Source organism: Bombina bombina, chromosome 6 (assembly GCF_027579735.1).
Source record: "Bombina bombina isolate aBomBom1 chromosome 6, aBomBom1.pri, whole genome shotgun sequence".
In the NCBI taxonomy this organism is placed as follows: domain Eukaryota; kingdom Metazoa; phylum Chordata; class Amphibia; order Anura; family Bombinatoridae; genus Bombina; species Bombina bombina.
In genome coordinates, this window is record NC_069504.1 from 542,858,578 (window position 1) to 542,885,531 (window position 26,954).

The 26,954-nt window shown below is 40.3% G+C and overlaps 1 protein-coding gene across 2 annotated transcripts in view; it reads left to right on the top strand.

Annotated features, from left to right (window-relative positions):
- DMXL2 (Dmx like 2) overlaps nt 1-26,954 on the top strand; it is a 641,271-nt gene that overhangs the window by 281,779 nt on the left and 332,538 nt on the right. For both annotated transcript variants that reach the window (XM_053717470.1, XM_053717469.1), the window contains exon 13: nt 2,699-2,820. In XM_053717470.1, coding sequence (XP_053573445.1) covers nt 2,699-2,820 — 122 coding nt within the window. The remainder of the gene's footprint in view (nt 1-2,698; nt 2,821-26,954) is intronic.

Here is a 26,954-nt window from a genome sequence, read left to right on the forward strand (position 1 = left end):
ATCTTGACAGAATGCCAAGTTCCCTTGATACAAGTTGAGGTCTAGGGTTTTTCAGGCGGAACTGATAGTTGCTTGCCGGTCCCTTGGACCTTCAGTCTAGCATACCTATTTCCTCCGTTTGCTTTTCTTCCTCTGGTTATTGCTTGAATCAAACAGTAGAGGGCCTTGGTGATTCTTATAGCGCCGGCCTGGCCTCACAGTTCTTGGTATGCAGATCTGGTGGAGATGGCATCTCTACTACCTTGGAAACTCCGTTGAGGAAGGACTTCCTGATCAGGGGCCCTTTTTTTTTCGCCCAATTCTAGTTTCTCTGAAACTATCTGCTTGGAGATTGAATTCTTCATTTTATCCAACGGGGGTCATATAGACCATGATTTAGGCTTGTAGCCTGTATCCTAGAAGGTTTTTCCATATGATTTGGAGTAAATATTCCTATGGTGGGAATCCAAGGGCTACTCATGGAGTAGAATTAGCATTCCTAAAATTTTGTCCCTTCTCCAAGAGGGTTTGGAGAAAGGTTTATGGACAAGTTTTCTAAGGGGTCAAATCTTAGAATTTTCTTTTTTGTTTCACAAACGTCTGGCAGATTTTCCAGATGTATAATCATTTAGTCAGACCTTGGTCGGGATCAGGCCTTTGTTCAAAACGGTTATTCCTCTGTGGAGTCTTAATTTAGTAGGCGGAGTTCTTCGAGACTTTGTTTGAACTTAGGCATTCCTTACATACTAAGTTGTTATCTTGGAAAGTTTTATTTTTGTTGCTATTTCTTCTGCTCGTAGAGCGTCAGAGCTCTCGACAATTCAGTATGAGTCTCCTTATCTTATTTTATCCTCAGATAAGGTAATTTTACTTACTAGATTAGGATTTCTTTCTACGGTTATTTCTGATATGAACATTAATCAGGAGTTGTTGTGCCTTATTTGTGTCCTATCCTTCTTACAGAAGGAGCAACTTCTACACAATTTGGACGTGGTCCATGCGCTAAAGTTTACCTGCAGACGTCTAAGGACCTTTGTCTGTCTTCTTCTTTGTTTTGGATTTTCTCAGGAAATTATATGGGTCAGAAAGCTACGGCTACTTCTCTTTCCTTTTGGCTGATAAGTATCATACGCTTGACATATGAGACCGCTGGGCAGCAACCTCTTGACGCGAGGGCTGTTGCTTCCTCATGGGCATTTCAAAATGAAACTTCTGTGGACCTGATTTGCAAGGCTGCAACTTGGTCTTCTCTTCCCAATTTTTTCAATCTTTTACTAAGTTGACACTTTTGTTTCGGCTGAGGCCGCTTTTGGGAGAAAGGTTTCTTCAAGCAGTGGTGCCTTCCATTTAGGTTCCCTGTCTTGTCCCTCCCGTATCATCTGTGTCCCCTAGCTTGGGTATTGAATCCCATTAATAATTAAGATGATCCATGGACTCATTGTGTCTTAAAAAAGAAAAGAAAATGTATGCTTACCTGATAAATGTATTTCTTTTTTGACACAATGAGTCCACGGCCTGCCCTGTTTCTTTAGACAGCTTGGGGGTTATGTAAACTTCAGACACCTCTGCACCTTTGCTTTTCCTTTCTCTTCCTAACTTTGGTCGAATGACTGGAGTGGGAGGGAGGGGAGGAGATATTTAACAGCTCTGCTGTGGTGCTCTTTGCCTCCTCCTGCTGACCAGGAGGTGAATATTCCATTAGTAATTAAAGGAACACTGAACCCAAATTTTTTCTTTTGTGATACAGATAGAGCATGCCAGTTTAAGCAACTTTCTAATTTAATCCTATTATCAAATTTTCTTTGTTCCCTTGCTATCTTTATTTGAAAAACAATGCATCTAAGTTTTTTATTGGTTCAGACTCTGGACAGCACTTTTTATTGGTGGATTAATTTAACCACCAATCCGCAAGAACAACCCAGGTTGTTCACCAAAAATCGGCCGGCATCTAAACTTACAATATTGCATTTCAAATAAAGATACCAAGAGAATGAAGAAAATTTGATAATAGGAGTAAATTAGAAAGTTGCTTAAAATTTTGTGCTCTATCTGAATCATGAAAGAAAAAATTTGGGTTCAGTATCCCTTTAAGATGATCGTTGGACTCATCGTGTCAAAAAAGAAATACATTTATCAGGTAAGCATAAATTATCTTTTCACTGTTTTATACTTAAAGTTAACTCTTGATTTTTATGAGGCCTTATGTCAGTTTACCAAATATTTTGAATATTATGTTTTTTAAGCACAGAATGTTTGCTTCAGCTGTTTCATGACCAAACTCCCCCACTGCTTGCCTTGGAGTAGAAAAATATACATTGTTTTTAGTGCCCATTTAAAAGACTCCTGTCTCCTCTTCTTAGTACAATTAGAAACATGTACAGGTATATAAATAGAAACATGTACATGTATATATTAGCTTTTACACTGATGAAATATTTCCTGACTTGTGAAACCTGAAGTATGAATTTCCAGTATTGGGAATTGGGAAAACCCACAATTTGAATAACAGAAAAAAAGGACAAAATAAATACTGAGTGTAATTGAAATCATGTAATTTTAATAAGCATAATTAAAAACTCTATATGACATTCTTAAAGTGTTTCATCTTCCATTAACATATGTAGATTTTTTTTACTAGGGTGCTCTTAAATGTATTTTATAGCTTAGCACATAATTTGTAGATAATTTATTTTATTAAGAGGTGAAATATTTTCTTCAGGTACATACTGCAACTCTGCTAGTGCCTGCTTTGTGGCTTCTGATGGCACAAATCTGAGATTGTATCAAGCAGTGGTTGATGCTCGAAAGCTGCTGGACGAACTATCTGATCCTGAATCGTCTGTAAGTTATTTGAATTTGATCACTTATTACTTTGTCCATCTCTTTCGCAACAAATCACTGAATCTTATTATTTACATTTGTCATTTTCTTTCTTTTAGGTTTCGCTAATATTGTTTAAAATTAAAAATTATTTATGAACCTTTTTTTAAAAAACATTTTATTTTCAAAGTAAAAGTGTGTTTTATTGGCTAAAATTTGTATTAATGAAGCTTTTTCTTTTAGCTTTTCATTACATTAATTATATACTTTTTGGAGGTTAACAATACTATTATTAATTTATATCAATTATGAAGGTTTCACAAATAAATATTACTTCTGTGACAATTTAGCTATGTACACAATACATACATCATGAGTCATTTATCAATTGGTTGTTTGTAAATAAAACAAAAAAGACAATAAGTCATACAGATATAAATATAATCATGTACAATATACTCATATGGCTATTGGTTAGGAGAACAGTACTTGTAAGTGTAGGGCAATATAAAGCTAGCTTATTCTGGGAAAATATAGAAGATAGTTAAGATATAATTTAGGGGATAGATTTAAGAATCCCAGACTTCATTAACCCTTTTTTTTTACCAATCAACCATCTTTAATTATATAAACCTTCATAATAAATGTAGATTCTAGTGCTGGGTGCATTAGAAAGGAATTTTATTATTAGATCAGTAAACAAAAACTCATAGTAAGACTAGGCCTAAAATTACAAATAATATAAACAAAACAAAAAAGATATAAGACAAGTACATAATCCTGTTTTCAAAACTACTTACAAGAATACAACATTCATGTTACAAGGTATAGATGGAATCAAATGACTTCCTCCTGAGCTTTCCTCTTTCTTTCTCTCTCTCTCACTCTCTCTCTCTCTCTCTCTCTCTTTCTTTCTTTCTTTCTTTCTTTCTTTCTTTCTTTCTTTCTTTCTTTCTTTCTTTCTTTCTTTCTTTCTTTCTTTCTTTCTTTCTTTCTTTCTTTCTTTCTTTCTTTCTTTCTTTCTTTCTCTCTATCTTTCTCTCTATCTTTCTCTCTATCTCTCTCTATCTCTCTCTATCACTCTCTCTATCACTCTCTCTATCACTCTCTCTATCACTCTCTCTATCACTCTCTCTATCACTCTCTCTATCACTCTCTATCACTCTGTTCTGCTTTGTTCTTCTTCTGTTCCATTTTTCCCCATCCTATTCTGTTTAGGGCTATATATGGTGATTGGAGCGCAAATTAGTGCTTCCGCTTGCACTTTAACTTTGCTAGATGGAGGTTTTTAGAATATCACAACTGCTTTACCTATTCAAATACAATCTACACAAAATTAAAGGGTGCACACTGTACTAAAATGACATGCGCTTTAACATTTTTACCTTACTCTGTTTTTTTATCAATAGTAGTATTAATTCTGCTTTACGTATACCCCCATAGACTTTAATAGAGCGTGAAAAGTAGGAAAAACCTAGCACCCTTACTCTCACTGAAAAACCCGATCAAGTTTACTCAAGTGTGCTAACCCAACATGAAATATGAATTTTTCACATTCCAATGTTCTTCACATAGCAGAATATGTTCTATTTATTTTTAGATAAATGGGGAGATAAAAAATAAATGGGGAGATAAAAAACTGAAATTAAAATCCTCCATGTTTCAAAATTAAATCAATGTAAATATTTGCATAGGAAATTAACACATCTAGGCAAGATTCCCTGCTTGCTTTTTCCCAGAAATACCTCATATACAATGTTACCATATATATATATGATATGCAAATTAGATATGCAAATTAGATATGCAAATTCTCAGTTTTTTTGCTTCAAAATACTGTTTTAACACTGCTATCCTTTTAACAGGATTATTGCAGCAAACCAGAAATCACTCACTAGATAGCCTGTTTCGTTCTTTTTGGAACTTATCAGTAGGAGATAGATTTCTGGTTGCTGCATTGGTAAAGCTATTTCTCTTGTAAGATGTATTGAGTCCATGGATTCATCCATACTTGTGGGATATTCTCCTTCCTAACAGGAAGTGGCAAAGAGAGCACCCACAGCAGAGCTGTCTATATAGCTCCTCCCTTAGCTCCGCCCCCCAGTCATTCTCTTTGCCTGCTTAACTGCTAGGAAGGGTAAAGTGAGTGTGGTGACAAAAATGTTAGTTTTTATTTTCTCAAGCAAAAGTTTATTATTTTAAATAGTACCGGTGTATACTATTTACTCTCTGGCAGAAAAGAGATGAAGATTTCTGCAGGGAGGATGATGATTTTAGCACTTTGTAACTAAAATCCACTGCTGTTCTCACAAGGACTGAAGAGTACAGGAAAACATCAGTTGGGGGAACGGTTTGCAGGCTAAACTGCTTTGAGGTATGTTCAGTCTATTTTTTTCTAGACAGACTGTGTTCATTCTAGAAAAGACTGGCTATATTCCCATGAGGGAAGGGTAAGCTGTATTCAGGGACTTAGTAAGAATCCCAGCTTGCACAAAGGGCTCATTAGTTACTGGTGATAACACTGATAAGGAAAAACGTTTTTATTGTTATTGCAAATATAACGTTTTTTGAGGGGCTTTAAGGGGTCTTTGTTGCTTGTTTAAGGGTTATTAACCCAAATGGCTAGTTTAGGAAACACTCTGTTGTGTTTCTTTTAGGCCCCATGACATCGAGTGAGGTGGGAGGGGCCTATTTTCGCGCCTCAGTTGTACAGTTTCTTTTCCTCAGAGACATCCAGCTGCTTCTCCAGAGGTTCCTACTGTGTTTGAGGGCTGTAAAGAAGTTTTTTTTCCCCACAAAGCGTTCATAAAGGGCAGGTAGGCGCCACAGCAGAGCTGTGGCAAGGTGCTGAACGTTTTTTACCGGTTTTTGACGTTTTGTCAATCCAGTTTTTACATTAAGGGGTTAATTGTTTATTTGCATAGCTGTGCAAAGTTACTAAGGCTTTATGATGCTACTGTAAAAATTTCGTTGAGTTTACTGCTTTTTTACACTGTTTTGCAGAGTTTGTGCATCTTTTTTTCTCTTAAAGGCACAGTACAGTTTTTTTCTAAGTATTATTTACTTTAAATAAAGTGTTTTCCAAGCTTGCTTGTTTCATTACTAGCCTGTTTAACATGTCTGACACCAAGGAAAATCCTTGTTTAATGTGTTTAGAAGCCATTGTGGAACCCCCTCTTAGAATGTGTCCCACTTGCACTGATATGTCTATAAATTATAAAGAGCATATTTTAGCACTTAATGCTAAAATTAATTTACTTTACAAGACATGGCCACAGTTATGAATAAAACCCTCACAGAGGTTTTCTCTAAACTGCCTGGTTTACAAGGAAAGCGTGACAGCTCTGGGTTAAGAACAAGTCCTGAGCAGTCTGACGCTTTAGTAGCCGTATCTGATATACCCTCACAATGTTCTGAAGTAGGGGTAAGGGATTTGTTATCTGAGGGAGAAATTTCTGATTCAGGACAGATTCTGACATGACGGCCTTTAAATTTAAGCTTGAACACCTCCGCTTATTGCTCAGGGAGGTATTAGCAACTCTAGATGATTGTGACCCCATAGTGGTTCCAGAAAAAATGTGTAAAATGGACAAATACTTAGATGTTCCTGTTTACACTGATGTTTTTGCAGTCCCTAAGTGGATTGTGAATATTCTTACTAAGGAGTGGGATAACTAGGTATTCCGTTTGCTCCCCCTCCTGTTTTTAAGAAAATGTTTCCCATATCTGACACCATGCGGGACTCGTGGCAGACGGTTCCTAAGGTGGAGGGAGCTATTTCTACTCTATCTAAGCGTACAACTATACCTATCGAAGACAGTTGTGCTTTCAAAGATCCTATGGATAAAAAATTAGAGGGTCTCCTGAAGAAAATATTTGTTCATCAAGGTTTTCTCCTCCAACCTATTGTGTGCATTGTTCCTGTAACTACTGCAGCTGCTTTCTGGTTCGAGGCTCTAGAAGAGGCTCTTCAGATGGAGACTCCATTAGAGGATATTATGGATAGAATTAAGGCCCTTAAGTTGGCTAATTCTTTCATTACAGATGCCACTTTCCAACTGGCTAAGTTATCGGCAAAGAATTCAGGTTTTGCCATTTTAGCACGCAGGGCGTTATGGCTTAAGTCCTGGTCTGCTGATGTATCATCAACATCTAAACTTTTGAACATCCCTTTCAAAGGAAAGACCCTATTCGGGCCTGAACTGAAAGAGATTATTTCAGACATCACTGGAGGGAAAGGCCATGCTCTCCCTCAGGATAAAACAAATAAATTGAGGACCAAACAAAATAATTTTCGTTCCTTTCGGAATTTCAAGGGTTGTCCCGCTTCAGCTTCCCCTGCTGCAAAGCAAGAGGGGAATTTTGCCCAATCCAAGTCAGTCTGGAGGCCTAACCAGGCTTGGAACAAGGGTAAACAGGCCAAGAAGCCTGCAGCTGCCTCTAAGACAGCATGAAGGGGTAGCCCCCGATCCGGGATCGGATCTAGTAGGGGGCAGACTCTCTCGTTTCGCTCAGGCTTGGGCAAGAGATGTCCACGATTCCTGGGCTTTAGAAATTGTGTCCCAGGGATATCTTCTGGACTTCAAAGACTCTCCCCCAAGGGGGAGGTTTCACACTTCTCAATTGTCTGCAAACCAGACAAAGAGAGAGGCGTTATTATGCTGTGTAGAAGACCTACATACCATGGGAGTGATCCGCCCAGTTCCAAAAGCGGAACAAGGGCCAGGGTTTTACTCAAACCTGTTTGTGGTTCCCAAAAAAGAGAGAACTTGCAGACCAATCTTGGATCTCAAAATTCTAAACAAGTTCCTCAGAGTACCATCATTCAAGATGGAGACTATTCGGACTATTCTGCCATTGATCCAGGAGGGTCAACATATGACTACCGTGGACTTAAAGGATGCGTATCTACACATCCCTATTCACAGAGATCATCATCAATTCCTCAGATTCACCTTTCTGGACAGGCATTTTCAGTTCGTGGCCCTTCCCTTCGGGTTGGCCACGGCTCCCAGAATTTTCACAAAGGTGCTAGGGTCCCTTTTAGCGATTCTAAGACCACAGGGCATAGCAGTGGCGCCTTATCTAGATGACATCTTAATTCAGGCGTCGACTTTTCAGCTAGCCAAGTCTCACACGGACATCGTGTTGGCTTTTCTGAGATCTCACGGGTGGAAGGTGAACATGAAAAAGAGTTCTCTCTTCCCTCTCACAATAGTTCCCTTCCTAGGGACTCTGATAGACTCGGTAGAAATGAAAATATTTCTGACGGAGGTCAGAAAGTCAAAAATCTTAACCACTTGCCGAGCTCTTCACTCCATTCCACGGCCATCAGTGGCTCAGTGTATGGAGGTAATCGGACTCATGGTAGCGGCAATGGACATAGTCCCTTTTGCCCGCCTACACCTCAGACCACTGCAACTATGCATGCTCAATCAGTGGAATGGGGATTATGCAGATTTATCTCCTCAACTGCATCTGGACCAGGAGACCAGAGACTCTCTTCTCTGGTGGTTGTCTCAGGACCACCTGTCTCAGGGAATGTGTTTCCGCAGGCCAGAGTGGCTCATAGTAACAACAGATGCCAGCCTGCTAGGCAGGGGTGCAGTCTGGAACTCCCTGAAAGCACAGGGCTTATGGTCTCGGGAAGAAACTCTCCTCCCGATAAACATTCTAGAACTGAGAGCGATATTCAATGCGCTTCAGGCGTGGCCTCAGCTAGCTGCGGCCAAATTCATCAGATTTCAGTTGGACAACATCACGACTGTAGCTTATATCAATCATCAAGGAGGAACACTGAGTTCTCTAGCGATGATGGAGGTAACCAAAATAATCCGATGGGCGGAGGATCACTATTGCCATCTCTCAGCAATCCATATCCCAGGGGTAGAGAACTGGGAGGCGGATTTCCTAAGTCGTCATACTTTTCATCCGGGGGAGTGGGAGCTCCATCTGGAGGTATTTGCCCAGCTGATTCAGCTATGGGGCACACCAGAATTGGATCTGATGGTGTCCCGTCAGAATGCCAAACTTCCTCGTTACGGGTCCAGGTCCCGGGATCCCCAAGCGGTACTGATAGATGCTCTAGCAGTGCCCTGGTCCTTCAATCTGGCCTATGTATTTCCACCGTTTCCTCTCCTCCCACGTCTGGTTGCCAGAATCAAGCAGGAGAGAGCTTCGGTGATTCTGATATCACCTGCGTGGCCACGCAGGACTTGGTATGCAGACCTAGTGGACATGCCATCGGTTCCACCGTGGACTCTGCCAATGAGGCAGGACCTTCTAATCCAAGGTCCATTCACGCATCCAAATCTAATTTCTCTGCGTCTGACTGCTTGGAGATTGAACGCCTGATTCTATCAAAGCGTGGTTTCTCTGAGTCGGTCATTGATACCCTGATTCAAGCTAGAAAGCTTGTCACCAGGAAGATCTATCATAAGATTTGGCGCAAATATTTTTATTGGTGTGAATCCAAGGGTTACTCATGGAGTAAGATTAGGATTCCTAGAATATTGTCCTTTCTCCAAGAAGGTTTGGAGAAGGGATTATCAGCTAGTTCCTTAAAAGGACAGATTTCTGCATTGTCTATTCTTTTACACAAGTGTCTGGCAGATGTTCCAGACGTTCAAGCGTTTAGTCAGGCTTTAGTCAGAATCAAGCCTGTATTCAAACCTGTTGCTCCACCATGGAGCTTAAACTTAGTTCTTAAAGTTCTTCAAGGGGTTCCGTTTGAGCCTATGCATTCCATAGATATTAAGCTTCTATCTTGGAAAGTTCTGTTTTTAGTAGCTATCTCTTCGGCTCGAAGAGTTTCTGAGTTATCTGCTTTACAGTGTGACTCACCTTATCTTGTTTTCCATGCAGATAAGGTGGTTTTACGTACCAAACCTGGATTCCTTCCTAAGGTTGTTTCTAATAGGAATATCAATCAGGAAATTGTTGTTCCTTCACTGTGTCCTAATCCTTCTTCAAAGAAGGAACGTCTGTTGCACAATCTTGATGTGGTTCAAGCTTTAAAATTATACTTGCAAGCAACCAAAGATTTCCGTCAAACATCTTCATTGTTTGTTGTTTATTCTGGTAAACAGAGAGGTTAAAAGGCTACGGCTACCTCTCTTTCCTTTTGGCTGAAAAGCATCATCCGTTTGGCTTATGAGACTGCTGGACAGCAGCCTCCTGAAAGAATTACTGCTCATTCTACTAGAGCAGTGGCTTCCACATGGGCTTTTAAAAATGAGGCTTCTGTTGATCAGATTTGTAAGGCGGCGACTTGGTCTTCGCTTCATACTTTTTCCAAATTTTACAAATTCGATACTTTTGCTTCTTCGGAGGCTATTTTTGGGAGAAAGGTTCTACAAGCAGTGGTGCCTTCCGTTTAAGGTACCTGTCTTGTTCCTCCCTTCATCCGTGTCCTAAAGCTTTGGTATTGGTGTCCCACAAGTATGGATGAATCCGTGGACTCGATACATCTTACAAGAGAAAACAGAATTTATGCTTACCTGATAAATTTCTTTCTCTTGTGATGTATCAAGTCCATTGGCCGCCCTGTCTAAGACAGGTAGTATATTTTTATTTGAAAAACTTCAGTCACCTCTGCACCCTATAGTTTCTCCTTTTTATTCCTAGCCCTCGGTCAAATGACTGGGGGGCGGAGCTAAGGGAGGAGCTATATAGACAGCTCTGCTGTGGGTGCTCTCTTTGCCACTTCCTGTTAGGAAGGAGAATATCCCACAATTATGGATGAATTCGTGGACTCGATACATCACAAGAGAAAGAAATTTATCAGGTAAGCATAAATTCTGTTTTTCAAGGTTAAAGGGCCATTATACACTCATTTTTTCTTTGCATAAATCTTTTGTAGATGATCTATTTATAAAGCCCATAAAGTTTGTTTTTTTTAAAAAATGTATAATTTTGCTTATTTTTAAATAACATTGCTCTGATTTTCAGACTACTAACCAAGCCCCAAAGTTTTATTTGAATACCGTCAGCTACCTTCTCCAGCTTACTTCTGTTTGTGTAAAGGGTCTTTTCATATGCAAAAGAATGGGGAGGGGGGGAGTGTCTGATATTTCCCACTTGCAGTGGGCTTTCCAACTGCCTTTTCACCAGAGCTAAACTGAAAGCTTCTAAGTATGTTTTTAAACCATTTTATACTGGATTTTTATATCAGTATCTGTGCATCTTATTCTGTATAGTAGTGTCTATTACATGCAGTTATATGAAAATGAGTGTATACTTTCCCTTTAAACCAAAATTCATTAAAATTATGGGGGGAGATAAAAAAACTGAAATTAAAATCCTCCATGTCTCAAAATTAAATCAATGTAAATATTTGCATAGAAAATTAGCACATCTAGACAAGATTCCCCGCTTGCTTTTTCCCAGAAATACCTCATATACAATGTTACAAATGCACAAGAGAATTCTGGGTAAGATATGCAAATTAGATATGCAAATTCTCAGTTTTTTTGCTTCAAAATACTGTTTTAACACAGCTATCCTTTTAACAGGATTATTGCAGCAAACCAGAAATCACTCACTAGACAGCCTGTTTCGTTCTTTTTGGAACTTATCAGTAGGAGATAGATTTCTGGTTGCTGCATTGGTAAAGCTATTTTCAAGGTTAAACCAAAATTCATTAAAATTATGTGGGGAGATAAAAAACAGATATTAAAATCCTCTATGTCTCAAAATTAAATCAATGTAAATATTTGCATAGGAAATTAGCACATCTTAGAATCTTGCCTACTCCTACTGATGAGTTCCAAAAAGAACGAAACAGGCTGTCTAGTGAGTGATTTCTGGTTTGCTGCAATAATCCTGTTAAAAGGTTAGCTGTGTTAAAACAGTATTTTGAAGCAAAAAAACTGAGAATTTGCATATCTTACCCAGAATTCTCTTTTGCATTGGTAACATTGTATATGAGGTATTTCTGGGAAAAAGCAAGCGGGGAATATTGCCTAGATGTGCAAATTTCCTATGCAAATATTTACATTGATTTAATTTTGAGACATGGAGGATTTTAATTTCAGTTTTTTATTTCCCCCCATAATTTTAATGAATTTTTATACATATAGGGTCTGATGAAGGGGTGTATTCCCCGAAACGTCACTGAATAAATCCAGTATTGTCAAGACCAGTGAGTGCTGTCTCCTGATTTATATATATATATATATATATATATATATATATATATATATATATTGCAGCAAACCAGAAGAAGGAATTATACTGCCTGTATCCGAAATTTCACCCTCAGATGCGCCCTAAGAATCTTCATCCTCAGACTTCTGAGAGGAAATACTTTGATTAGCCACTTCAGGATCAGAAACCTTACTTACTGTTTCTTTAAAAGAGTTTCTACAACAACCAAGACCTCTAAACAAAAAAATATCCTGAAAATGGAATAGAAAAACATAATTTAGTTTTGTGAACTTTATCAGTTCTATATTTTTCTTTAATCTCTGGAAGGGTTCTAGATGTGCTGTGAGATGTTCACAGGATTGTTATAGAGAATCTGGGGATATTTCTCCCTGTCTCACGTCCTTTTTAGGATTTCCTGTCGCTATCTCTCTTTAAATGCACAGTGTACGTAGTAGAAGGGAACTATCTACTTTTAATCAGAGAGCTTAGATATCTGTGGAGATAATCTAGTTTTCTTTCTGACATAGGTAAGAAGCTGGAGGTTTAATTGTTCATTTAGAGCAATGTCTTGTCTTATTAGACTTGCTGTACTAGCCGCCGGGCATTGTGGCTAAAACCTATGGTCATTGGTCAGCTGAGAAGCCTACCTGTGGTTTAGTGGTACAGCCTAGGCTTTATAGTTCTGCAGTTGCAGATTCAATTCTTTCTGTTTTCTCCAAATACACGCTTCTAGTGTCTCCTTTTAAGGATGATACTTTGTTTGGGTCATGCCTTTTCGAGTCCAATCTAAGTTTTCTTCCCATGGGCAGATTTCTGGTATGCAGACCTAGTGGAAATGTCGTCTCTCCACCTTGGAGACTACCTCTGAGGAAGGACTTCTGATTCTTGGTCTTTTCCTTCATCTAAATCTCTGAAGCTGACTGCTTGAAGATTGGACGCTTAGTTTTGTCTGAATTTTTGTCTGGGTATTTCTTAATTTTTTATCCTTTCTCCAGGGTCTGTCAGTCAGTACCCTGAAGGGTCAGTTTTTTGCATTGTCTTTTTTGCTACATAAGCATCTGGTGGACGTGCCAGATGTGCAATCTTTTTGTCAGGCACTGGTCTACATCAGGCCTGTGTTTAAGTCGGTTGCTCCCCCTTAGGGTTTTACCCTTGTTCTTAAAGTTTTGCAGTAGGCTCTGTTTGAGCCTTTACTTTCCATAGATATTAAGTTGTTATCTTGGAAGTTTTTTTTTTCCCATTGCTATCTTTTCGTCTTGGAGAGTCTCGGAGCTCTTAGTTTTGCAGTGTGATTCGCCTTATCTTATCTTTCATGCAGTTAAGGCGGTTATTCATACTAGTTAGATTTTCTTCCTAAGTGTTTTCGGATAGATATATTAATCAGAAAAAATTTTTCCTTCTCTGTGTCCTTATCTTTCTTCTCATAAGGAACGTTTTTTGCACAACTTTGATGTTGTGCGTGCTTTTATTGTCTATCTACAGGCGACTAAGGATTGTTGCCAGTTTGCTTTTGTTTCTCTGGGAAACATAAAGGTCAGAAAGCTTCAGCTACTTCTCTTTCTCTTTGGTTGAGTAGTATAATGCGTTTGGTTTATGAGACTGCTGGACAGCAGCCTTCTGATAGAATTTCAGCTCATTTCACTAGGGCTGTCCCTTCTTCTTGGGCTTTCAAGAAGGAAGTTTCTGTAGAACAGATTTGCAAGGCTGCAACTTTAGTCCTCTCTGCATACTTTTTCCATATTTGATATTTTTGTCTTAGCTGAGGCTTCTTTTGGGAAAAAGGTTCTTCATGCAGTGGTGCCTTCTGTTTAGGTTACCTGTCTTGTCCCTCCCTAATCTGTGTCCACTAGCTTGGGTATTGGTTCCCACTAGTAATTGATGATTCCGTGAACTCACCATATCTTAAGAAAGAAAACATAATTTATGCTTACCTGATAAACGTATTTCTTTCCATATATGGTGAGTCCACGGCCCACCCTTTATTTTAAGACAGTTATTTTTAACTAAAACCTCAGGCACCTCTACACCTTTGTGTTATCTTCTTTTTCCATTTTCCCTGGCTGAATGACAGGAGGTTATGGGTAAGGGAAGTGACATATATAGCAGCTTTGCTGTGGTGCTCTTCGCCTCCTCCTGCTGGCCAGGAGTGATATTCCCACTAGTAACTGATGATTCCGTGGACTTAACATATCCGGAAATAAATAAATTTATCAGGTAAGCATAAATTATGTTTTTTCATTCCTTTTGGGTAAAGTCCGGTTCTTATGGACCGTCTCTTCCTTTTTTTTTTTTTGGGAGGGGGGGGGATCTGGGGTTTAATTTGGCAGGATCCTAATTCTAGTTTTATCAGTAGTTCACTGGTCTTGGAGATTCTGGTTTACTTACCATCGTTTGTTAGAAGACTTTTAGGGTTTCTCATCTGTCTTCTTCGATCCTCAGAGATGGATCTAGACCGGAGTTCTCTGGTATAGGCGCCAGGTGGATCCCTAAATTGGTCTTTACAGACAGGAAGATTTTGCCTTAGATCTTGTGAAGTTAGAGTTTACTTCATCGGGTTGTGCCCTCCAGACCCCCTTCAGACCATTGCTGGCTCTGTGGTGAAGGGTGTTGTTTTTTGTCCTAGGACCCTTCTTGGGTTTCTTTCCTTTGACAGGTCTCAGCCGAGGCCGAGATATCGGCATGGCACTGTTTTGAATCTGTCTTATCAGATTTACCAGGAATACTGGTTGGGAGAATCGCTCTCCAGTGTTTTGTACAGATCTCCCTGTCCTGAGGGACATTTCTCTTAGCTCTCCCGAGACAGTTTTGACTTAAATCGCTAGCCTGTCAGTTTGGGGGACCGTGGATTCAGGAGATTCCCTCCCGATTTCTTCTTTTGGTTCCTCAGGCAAGCATTTTGTTCTGAGGGTTTGGTTTTCTGGGTTCATCACAATGTATGGATTCTAGTCGGCCTTTTTTTTTTCTCTCACTGGCTTAGATCTCTTAATGAGAAAGAGATTCCCCTGCATAGAGGGTAGTATCTTGAGTTTGTTGGTGGGCGAGGCCCACTATTGCTCGTTATCAGCAATCCACTCTGAGTGTGATCTTCAGGGACGGATGTTCCCTACAATCATTTCCTTGATCTGGGGGTAAGGTCTCTATTCAAAGGATTTTCAGATGTTTGTATCTGAATGGGGACGCCGATCAAGAATCTCAGGACGTCCATACCTATCCCAGGGTCGGGGTTCCAGGATCCTCAGGCAGAGCTAATGGATCCTTAGCGGTGCTTTGGAGGTCCAGTACAACCTTTTTCTTCTTCTGCCATATCACTTTCTCGAGTGATGGCTTGATCCTAGCAGGCGCAGGCGTCGGGGAGATTGATTGCTCATTTTGTGTCCACAAGATCATATTCATGGTTTAGGGGATTTGCCTCCATGGGGATTACATGTCGCAGGAGTCAAGGCCCCTTTGCATCATTGAATCTTATCCTTCTGAGGCGAACTGCGGGAAGTCGCTTGGTCTTAGCCGAGAGAGTTTTTTTTCTGAGAGGTTACGGTCCTCTCCTTCAGCGTGTAGCTGGTTCCTCATCATCTACACAGGTGTGGAGAACCCCTTTTGTCGGGAAGAGATTGATTCATCCTGGCACTCTATCTGACTTGCCAGGGTTCCTTTACCTCCAGGATGATCTGGAGAGGGGCCTTCCTAGCTAGTTACTTGTTGGGACAGTTTCTGGGCCCTGTTTGTTCTGCTCATTGAGCTTCCGGGCGTTCAGTTTTTTTTTTCTAGGGCCCTGACTGCGTTCAGGCCGTGAGTCAATCTGAGGCTCCTTCTTGGAGCTTAGATCTTTTTTTTAGGGGGTTCCATCTGGCTTCTTTTGTACCTGTGCAGGAGGTGGTCTTTGAATTTTATCTTCAATGATCTACTCCATCTGTAGATTGCTTCTATGTGCCATAGTCTCTGTGTTGCACGTACTACTTATTGGGGTTTCCTCTATAATAAGGCTGTTCTTCGAGCCTAGTTACATTTTCTTCCTAAGGTTTTATTTTATTTATTTATTTTTTTTAAATAAATTTTTATTGAGAAATTCAGGATGACAACAATGATAAACGTTACACAAATATCATTGCAAGAGTTATGAATCATTATCATAGTGTACATTCTGTGCAACAATTTACAGCTTTGTTAACATAAAAAGAAGAATATTGTCATCACCAAACACAAATGGAAAAATAAGGGAACCTATTAATTTACATCATAGAGAGCAACATTAGATTCTTTTTCTTTAAGGGCGTAGCAATTTTTAATGAATCTTTTATATTTTTTGTATATGTATACCAATAGTCTTCCAAAGAAAGGAAAGAAGGAAGGAATCATCATAAAAATCTGAAAGAAGAGGGTAGGTAGAGAAAAGTAAGAGAGAGAGGGAGAGAGAAGAAAACAAAATGAGGGGGAGGTAGGGGGAGATATAAAGGGAAAGAACTGTCGTCATGCCGGGGGGGTCAGAATAATGTGCTAGAGAGCTCAAATTGTTTTGTTCCATATTGCTTTCATAAATTCTTAGATTTCCAATCTGTGTGTTTTTAGATAGTGGTATCTCTCCAGGGACAGAAGGTCAGAGACCATAGATCTCCACTCATCTGTAGAAGGTATTGTTTTGGATTTCCAATATTTAGGAATAAGTTTTTTGGCGGCCGTAATCATAATCAGTAACAATGGTTGTTTGCCTAGCCCTGTCAACTTGGGCAGGGAAAGAAACAAGATAACGTTCGGGCTGGGGGGGAATTTGAGTTGAGATTATGTCAGAGATAGCTGAGAATGTGTCTCTCCAAAACTGTTCCAGTTTGGGACATGACCACCATATATGGAGAAGAGTACCTTCTTCGCCACAACCTCTCCAACACATGCTATTGAGTGAGGGGAATATCTTGTGGAGTCGGGAGGGGGTTGAGTACCAACGGCAAGAAAGCTTCAAGTGGATTTCCTGCACCACTGCCGAAACAGAGAATTTTTTAATTAAATGAAAGGCTTTGGACCAAGTCTCTGCATCAAGGTCTTGACAGAGTTCCCTGTTCCATGAATATGTGTAGGACGGGAGAACCGATGTATCAGGACAATTTAATATTTTATAACGTTTGGAGAATAGGTGAGATGGAGGTGTTAGTTGAATACATATCTTCTCGAAAGCTGTACTAGCTCTTCCTAACTCTCTTTTTTGTTTGTGGTGAGAGATAAAGTGTCACAATTGGTGGTAATGAAGCCATGAGGAGAAAATCTCCCCATGGGCTTCTGCTAGAGCGACTTGCTTTTTGAATAAACCGTTTTCTGTGGCAAACTGTATAGAGCCTGTTTTGAGGTTGTAAGGTTGTGCTACATATGAGCCTAGATGCTGGTAAGGCAGGTGTGTATGCTCAATGAGTGGAGAGAGTGTGTGCGGGAATGGTGGAAATGTGTGTGGTAGAAGTCAAGATCCTGTCCCAGTCTGATAATATACCTGCTGTGATATGATATAGCTGTAATGTCTTAGTTCTCTTTTGAGACAGGGTCCATGCTATTGTTGCAACATTATTCAATTTAAAAATTTGCCTATCAATTTGTATCCATGCTTTTATTATTGGTGTTGTGGGACCATTCAGCTATATGCTGTAATGTAATTGCTTGTTTGTATGCCAACAGATTTGGAACTCCCAGTCCTCTGCAATCCCTAGGAAGTTACATGTTTTTTTGGGTACCCTAGGCTTAGACCCTGCCCATATGTACTGTTCAAAGGCCCCCTGTATCTGATTTAGGTACCCTATTGGGAGATGAATAGGTAATGTCTGTAGCAAGTACAAAATCCTCGGTAGTACATTCATCTTGAAAACCCCTACTCTGCCGAGCCATGAAATATGCTTGTTTTTCCAAACCGAGAGATCTAGTATTATGTCATTTTTTAATATGTTGTAGTTAAATTTAAATAAATCCTGTGGGGAAGGGGTTAGAAATATCCCCAGGTATTTCATTTTTTTCTGTGCTATGGGAATGGCAGAAGTGTTTCTTAATTGCTGTATAGCCTCAGGGGAGGTGTTTATGTTCAATAGTTCAGATTTAGTGATGTTTAATTTAAAATTTGAGGCCATACCAAATCGGTCCAATTCGGAAAGGAGTTCCAGGATAGAGGCATCAGCCTCTGTAAGAGAGAACAGGGAATCATCTGCATAAAGAGCTTGTTTGTGTACCCTATCTCCTACCGTAATCCCCTTTATTTGCGTATTATTTCACACTTTTTGTGCTAGTACTTCCATAGAAATGGCGAAAAGCAGTGGGGACAGAGGGCAACCTTGCCTGGTACCGTTACTGATAGTAAAGTGGTCGGAAAGAGTACCATTAATTCTTATTCTAGCATTTGGGAAAGAGTCAAGGGCCATAGTCATATTTAAAAAAGGTTCTGGGATTCCCATCTGAACCATTGCCCTACGCAGAAAGGACCATCGGACCCTATCAAAGGCCTTTTCCGCATTGCTTACAAAGAGGACCATGGGAGTGTTTGTGACCTTTGCATGGTTGATTAACTGGAGAATTTTGATGGTGTTATCTCGGGCTTCCCGCCCAGGAATAAATCCCACCTGATCTTTATCAATGAGCTTGGGCAAAAACCTATTCAGTCTGTTGGCAAGAATTTTAGCTAGCAATTTCATGTCATTATTTATTAGGGAGATTGGCCGAAAATTCTTCGGTTTGGTAGCTGGTTTCCCAGGTTTGGGGATGACCGAAATATGGGCCTCTAAAAGTGATTATTTAAGACACTCTCAGCTATGGTTTGGCACTTTATATGTAAAGTTCTAAATATATGTTTTGTACTTATATTTGCCATGATTCAGGTTAATCAGTATATTTCCTTCTTTCAGACTGTCAGTTTCATTTTGGGAAATGCATATAAAAAAAAAAAAAAAATCTTACCGGAAATTTTCAAATTGACTCTCTTTTCTAAATTGCGGGCTGTTAGGCTCGCGGGAGCGCAAAATGCTATAATTTATTGGGCCATTCTTGGCGCAAGACTTTTTTGGCGTGAGAATTACGTTTGTTGACGTATTTTCGTCATTTCCGGTGTCATAATTGGCGCCGAGCGTTTTCACGTAGTTGCGTCATCTATGATGCTCGTGTTTGTTGCAGACGTTCTTGGTGCCAAAAAATATTTTGTCAGATGTGGGCGTCATACTTGGCGCCAGATTTTTGACATTATTTAAGTCTATTACTTTTTGCTTCTGGTTTCTAGAGGCTTTTTTTGTTTGCATTTTTTCCCATTCCTGAAACTGTCATATAAGGAAATTGATAATTTTGCTTTATATGTTATTTTTTCTATTACATATTGCAAGATGTCTCAATCTGACCCTGTCTCAGAATCTACTATTGGAATCCTGCTGCCTGATGTCGGTTCTACCAAAGCTAAGTGCATTTGTTGTAAACTTGTGGTAACTGTTCCTCCGGCTGTAGTTTGCGTTAGTTGTCATGATAAACTTTCAAATGCAGACAATAGTTCTCTTGTAAGGTGTATCCAGTCCACGGATCATCCATTACTTGTGGGATATTCTCATTCCCAACAGGAAGTTGCAAGAGGACACCCACAGCAGAGCTGTTATATAGCTCCTCCCCTCACTACCATATCCAGTCATTCTCTTGCAACTCTCAACGCGCATGGAGGTAGTAAGAGAGAGTGGTGAAAAATAGTTAGTTTATTTTCTTCAAATCAAAAGTTTGTTATTTTTAAATGGTACCGGAGTTGTACTATTTTATCTCAGGCAGAGATAGAAGAAGAATCTGCCTGAGTTTTCTATGATCTTAGCAGGTTGTAACTAAGATCCATTGCTGTTCTCACATATGTCTGAGGAGAGAGGTAACTTCAGAGGGAGAATGGCGTGCAGTTTACTCTGCTATGAGGTATGTGCAGTTACAATTTTTTCTAGAATTGGAAATGCTAGAAAATGCTGCTGATACCGCATAAATGTAAGTTAAGCCTGAATACAGTGATTTAATAACGACTGGTATCATGCTTACTCTCAGGGGTAATACCCTTATAAAAATGCTATATAAAACGTTTGCTGGCATGTTTAATCGTTTTTTATATATGCTTGGTGATAAAACTTTATTGGGGCCTAATTTTTTCCACATGGCTGGCTTTATTTTTGCCTAGAAACAGTTTCCTGAGGCTTTCCACTGTTGTAGTATGAGTGGGAGGGGCCTATTTTAGCGCTTTTTTGCGCAGTTAAAATTACAGACTGAGACATCAAGTTTTCCTCAGAAGTTCCCTGAATGCTACAGGACATCTCTAAAGGGCCTAAAGTCGTTTATTGGGGAAGGTAGGAGCCACAGCAGAGCTGTGGCAGTTGGTTGTGACTGTTAAAAAAACGTCTGTCGTTTTTTTTTATCCGTTTTTTGAACTAAGGGGTTAATCATCCATTTGCAAGTGGGTGCAATGCTCTGTTAGCCTATTACATACACTGTAAACATTTCGTTTGATTTACTGCCTTTTTTCACTGTTTTTCAAATTTTGACAAAATTTGTTTCTCTTAAAGGCACAGTACCGTTTTTTATATTTGCTTGTTAACTTGATTTAAAGTGTTTTCCAAGCTTGCTAGTCTCATTGCTAGTCTGTACAAACATGTCTGACATAGAGGAAACTCCTTGTTCATTATGTTTAAAAGCCATGGTGGAACCCTCTCTTAGAATGTGTATCAATTGTACTGATTTCACTTTAAGCAATAAAGATCATATTCTGTCTTTAAAAAATTTATCACCAGAGGAATCTAACGAGGGGGAAGTTATGCCGACTAACTCTCCCCACGTGTCAGATCCTTTGACTCCCGCTCAAGGGACTCACGCTCAAATGACGCCAAGTACATCTAGGGCACCCATAGCGTTTACTTTACAAGACATGGAGGCAGTCATGGATAATACACTGTCAGCGGTATTAGCCAGACTACCTGAATTTAGAGGTAAGTGAGATAGCTCTGGGGTTAGATGAAATGCAGAGCATACTGACGCTTTAAGAACCATGTCTGATACTGCCTCACAATATCCTGAAGCTGAGGAAGGAGAACTTCAGTCTGTGGGTGATGTTTCTGGCTCAGGAAAGATACCTGATTCTAATATTTCTACATTTAAATTTAAGCTTGAACACCTCCGCGTATTACTCAAGGAGGTTTTAGCTGCTCTGAATGACTGTGACACAATTGCAGTGCCAGAGAAATTGTGTAGACTGGATAAATACTATGCAGTGCCGGTGTGTACTGATGTTTTTCCAATACCTAAAAGGTTTACAGAAATTATTACTAAGGAATGGGATAGACCAGGTGTGCCATTCTCTACCCCTCCTATTTTTAGAAAAATGTTTCCTATAGACGCCACCATACGGGACTTATGGCAGACAGTCCCTAAGGTGGAGGGAGCAGTTTCTACTCTAGCAAAGCGTACTACTATCCCTGTCGAGGACAGTTGTGCTTTTTCAGATCCAATGGATAAAAAATTAGAAGGTTACCTTAAGAAAATGTTTATTCAACAAGGTTTTATCCTACAGCCCCTTGCATGCATTGCTCCTGTCACTGTTGCTGCGGCGTTCTGGTTTGAGTCTCTGGAAGAGGCTTTACAGGTAGCGACTCCATTGGATGACATACTTGGCAAACTTAGAGCACTTAAGCTAGCCAATTCTTTTGTTTCTGATGCCATTGTTCATTTGACTAAACTAACGGCTAAGAATTCTGGTTTTGCTATACAGGCGCGCAGGGCGCTATGGCTTAAATCATGGTCAGCTGACGTGACTTCAAAATCTAAGCTGCTTAACATTCCCTTCAAGGGGCAGACCCTATTCGGGCCTGGTTTGAAGGAGATTATTGCTGATATCACTGGAGGAAAAGGTCATGCCCTTCCTCAGGACAGGTCCAAATCCAGGGCCAAACAGTCTTTTCGTGCCTTTCGAAACTTCAAGGCAGGTGCGGCATCAACTTCCTCTAATGCGAAAAAAGAGGGAACTGTTGCCCAGTCCAAGACAGTCTGGAGGCCAAACCAGACCTGGAACAAAGGTAAGCAGGCCAAAAAACCTGCTGCTGACTCTAAGACAGCATGAAGGAATGGCCCCCTATCCGGTAACGGATCTAGTGGGGGGCAGACTTTCACTCTTCGCCCAGGCGTGGGCAAGAGATGTTCAGGATCCCTGGGCGTTGGAAATTATATCCCAGGGATATCTTCTGGACTTCCAAGCTTCTCCCCCAAAAGGGAGATTTGACCTTTCTCAATTATCTGCAAACCAGATAAAGAGAAGAGGCATTCTTACACTGTGTACGAGACCTCCTAGTTATGGGAGTGATTCATCCAGTTCCAAAAGAGCAACAAGGACAGGGTTTTTACTCAAATCTGTTTGTGGTTCCCAAAAAAGAGGGAACCTTCAGACCAATTTTGGAACTAAAGATCTTAAACAAATTCCTCAGAGTTCCATCATTCAAGATGGAAACTATTCGTACCATCCTACCTATGATCCAGGAGGGTCAATATATGACTACAGTGGATCTAAAGGATGCTTATCTTCACATTCCGATACACAAAGATCATCATCGGTTTCTCAGGTTTGCCTATCTGGGCAGGCATTACCAGTTTGTAGCTCTTCCCTTTGGATTAGCCAGAGCCCCAAGAATCTTCACGAAGGTTCTAGGGTCGCTTCTGGCGGTCCTAAGGCCGCGGGGCATATCAGTGGCCCCTTATTTAGACGACATCCTGATACAGGCGTCAAACTTCCAAATTGCCAAGTCTCATACGGACATAGTACTGGCATTTCTGAGGTCGCATGGGTGGAAAGTGAACGAGGAAAAGAGTTCTCTATCCCCACTCACAAGAGTTTCCTTCCTAGGGACTCTGATAGAGTCTATAGAAATGAAAATTTACCTGACGGAGTCCAGGTTATCAAAGCTTCTAAATTCCTGCCGTATCCTTCATTCCATTCCGTGCCCTTCGGTGGCTCAGTGCATGGAAGTAATCGGTTTAATGGTAGCGGCAATGGACATAGTGCCGTTTGCACGCTTACATCTCAGACCGCTGCAACTATGCATGCTCAGTCAGTGGAACGGGGATTACACAGATTTGTCCCCTCTACTAAATCTGGATCAAGAGACCAGGGATTCTCTTCTCTGGTGGCTATCTCGGGTCCATCTGTCCAAAGGTATGACCTTTCGCAGGCCAGATTGGACAATTGTGACGACAGATGCCAACCTTCTAGGTTGGGGTGCAGTCTGGAACTCCCTGAAGGCTCAAGGATCGTGGACTCAGGAGGAGTCTCTCCTTCCAATAAATATTCTGGAATTGAGAGCGATATTCAATGCTCTTCAAGCTTGGCCTCAGTTAGCAACTCTGAGGTACATCAGATTTCAGTCGGACAACATCACGACTGTGGCTTACATCAACCATCAAGGGGGAACATGAAGTTCCCTAGCGATGTTAGAAGTCTCAAAGATAATTCGCTAGGCGGAGATTCACTCTTGCCACCTATCAGCTATCCATATCCCAGGTGTAGAAAACTGGGAGGCGGATTTTCTAAGTCGTCAGACTTTTCATCCGGGGGAGTGGGAACTCCATCCGGAGGTGTTTGCACAAGTGATTCATCGCTGGGGCAAACCAGAACTGGATCTCATGGCGTCTCGACAGAACGCCAAGCTTCCTTGTTACGGGTCCAGGGACCCCAAGGCGACGCTGATGGATGCTCTAGCAGCGCCCTGGTCTTTCAAACTGGCTTATGTGTTTCCACCGTTTCCTCTGCTCCCTCGACTGATTGCCAAGATCAAGCAGGAGAGAGCATCTGTGATTTTAATAGCGCCTGCGTGGCCACGCAGGACCTGGTATGCAGATCTAGTGGACATGTCATCCTTTCCACCATGGACTCTGCCTCTGAGACAGGACCTTCTACTTCAGGGTCCTTTCCACCATCCAAATCTAATTTCTCTGAGACTGACTGCATGGAGATTGAACGCTTGATTTTATCAAGGCGTGGCTTCTCCGAGTCAGTCATTGATACCTTAATACAGGCACGAAAGCCTGTCACCAGGAAAATTTATCATAAAATATGGCGTAAATATCTTTATTGGTGTGAATCCAAGGGTTACTCATGGAGTAAAGTCAGGATTCCCAGGATATTATCCTTTCTCCAAGAAGGTTTGGAAAAAGGATTGTCAGCTAGTTCCTTAAAGGGACAGATTTCTGTTCTGTCTATTCTTTTGCACAAGCGTCTGGCAGATGTTCCAGACGTTCAGCATGTTGTCAGGCTTTAGTTAGAATCAAGCCTGTGTTTAAACCTGTTGCTACGCCATGGAGCTTAAATTTTGTTCTTAAGGTTCTTCAAGGAGTTCCATTTGAACCTCTTCATTCCATAGATATCCAACTTTTATCTTGGAAAGTTCTTTTTTTGGTAGCTCTTTCCTCGGCTCGTAGTGTCTCCGAGTTATCTGCCTTACAATGTGATTCTCCTTATCTGATTTTCCATACGGATAAGGTAGTCCTGCGTACCAAACCTGGGTTTTTACCTAAGGTGGTATCTAACAAGAATTTCAATCAAGAGATTGTTATTCCATCCTTGTGTCCTAATCCATCTTCAAAGAAGGAACGTCTATTACATAATCTGGACGTGGTTCGTGCTTTAAAGTTTTACTTACCAGCTACTAAAGATTTTCGACAAACATCTGCTTTGTTTGTTGTTTACTCTGGACAGAGGAGAGGTCAAAAGGCTTCGGCAACCTCTCTTTCTTTTTGGCTAAGAAGCATAATCCGCTTATCCTATGAGACTGCTGGACAGCAGCCTCCTGAAAGGATTACAGCTCATTCCACTAGAGCTGTGGCTTCCACCTGGGCCTTTAAAAATGAGTCTGTTGAACAGATTTGCAAGGCGGCGACTTGGTCTTCGCTTCATACTTTTTCAAAATTTTACAAATTTGATACTTTTGCTTCTTTGGAGGCTATTTTTGGGAGAAAGGTTTTACAGGCAGTGGTACCTTCCGTTTAAGTACCTGCCTTGTCCCTCCCTTCATCCGTGTACTTTAGCTTTGGTATTGGTATCCCACAAGTAATGGATGATCCGTGGACTGGATACACCTTACAAGAGAAAACACAATTTATGCTTACCTGATAAATTTATTTCTCTTGTGGTGTATCCAGTCCACGGCCCGCCCTGTCATTTTAAGGCAGGTAATTTTTAAATTTAAACTACAGTCACCACTGCACCCTATGGTTTCTCCTTTCTCTGCTTGTTTTCGGTCGAATGACTGGATATGGTAGTGAGGGGAGGAGCTATATAACAGCTCTGCTGTGGGTGTCCTCTTGCAACTTCCTGTTGGGAATGAGAATATCCCACAAGTAATGGATGATCCGTGGACTGGATACACCACAAGGGAAATACATTTATCAGGTAAGCATAAATTGTGTTTTCCATTAGTAATAATTCATTACCTGTTGTTGTTCCTTCAACATCTAATGCTTAGGATATGCCTGTTAATGTGAGAGAATTTGTTTCTAATTCCATTCAGAAGGCTTTGTCTGTCATGCCACCTTCTAATAAACGTAAAAGGTCTTTTAAAACTTCTCATAAAATTGATGAATTTTTAAATGACCGAGAACATTCTGATTTATCTATCTCTGATGAGGATCTATCTGGTTCAGAAGATTCTGCCTCAGATATTGACACTGACAAATCTTCATACTTATTTAAAAATGGAGTATATTCGTTCCTTATTAAAGGAGGTGTTGATTGCATTAGATATGGAGGAGACTAGTCCTCTTGATATTAAAACCAGTAAACGTTTAAATTCGGTTTTTAAACCTCATGTAGTTATTCCAGAGGTTTTTCCAGTTCCTGATGCTATTTCAGATGTAATTTCTAGGGAATGGAATAGACTGGGTAATTCTTTTACTCCTTCTTCAAGGTTTAAGAAGCTGTATCCTTTGCCGACTTATAGATTGGAGTTTTGGGAAAAGATCCCTAAAGTTGATGGGGCCATCTCTACTCTTGCTAAACGTACTACTATCCCTACGGCAGATAATACTTCTTTTAAAGATCCTTTAGATAGGAAACTTGAATCTTATCTAAGGAAGGCTTATTTATGTTCAGGTCATCTTCTTAGGCCTGCTATTTCTTTGGCTGATGTTGCTGCTGCTTCAACTTTTTGGTTGGAAACTTTAGCACAACACGTACCAGATCATAATGTGTATAGCATTGTTAAGCTAATTAAACATGCTAATAATTTCATTTGTGATGCCATTTTTGATATCATTCGAATTGATGTCAGATATATGTCTTTAGCTATATTAGCTAGAAGAGCTTTATGGCTTAAATCTTGGAATGCTGATATGACTTCTAAATCAACGTTGTTATCTCTCTCTTTCCAAGGTAATAAATTATTTGGTTCTCAGTTGGATTATATTATTTCAACTGTTACTGGAGGGAAGGGAGCTTTTTTGCCTCAGGATAAAAAATCTAAGGGTAAATTTAAGGCTGCTAACCGTTTTCATTCCTTTCGTCAAAATAAGGAACAGAAACCTGACCCTTCCTCTAAGGGAACGGTTTCCAATTGGAAGCCTTCTCCAGTCTGGAATAAATCCAACCCATTTAAAAGATCTCAATCAGCCCCCAAGTCCGCATGAAGGTTCGGCCCTCATTCCAGCGCAGCTGGTAGGGGGCAGACTAAGATTTTACAAGGATGTTTGGATCAATTCAATCCAAAATCATTGGATTCAGAACATTGTTTCTCAAGGGTACAGAATAGGTTTCAAAGTAAGACCTCCTGTGAGAAGTTTCTTTCTCTCACGCATTCCAGTGAACCCAGTAAAGGCTCAGGCTTTCCTGAAGTGTGTTTCAGATCTGGAGTTATCTGAGGTAATTGTGCCAGTTCCTTTTCAGGAACGGGGTCTGGGGTTTTATTCAAATCTGTTCATTGTTCCAAAGAAGGAGAATTCTTTCTGACCAGTCTGAATTCTTTCAGAGACGTCTAAAATTAGTTACAGCTTGTCGAAACCTTCAGTCTCAA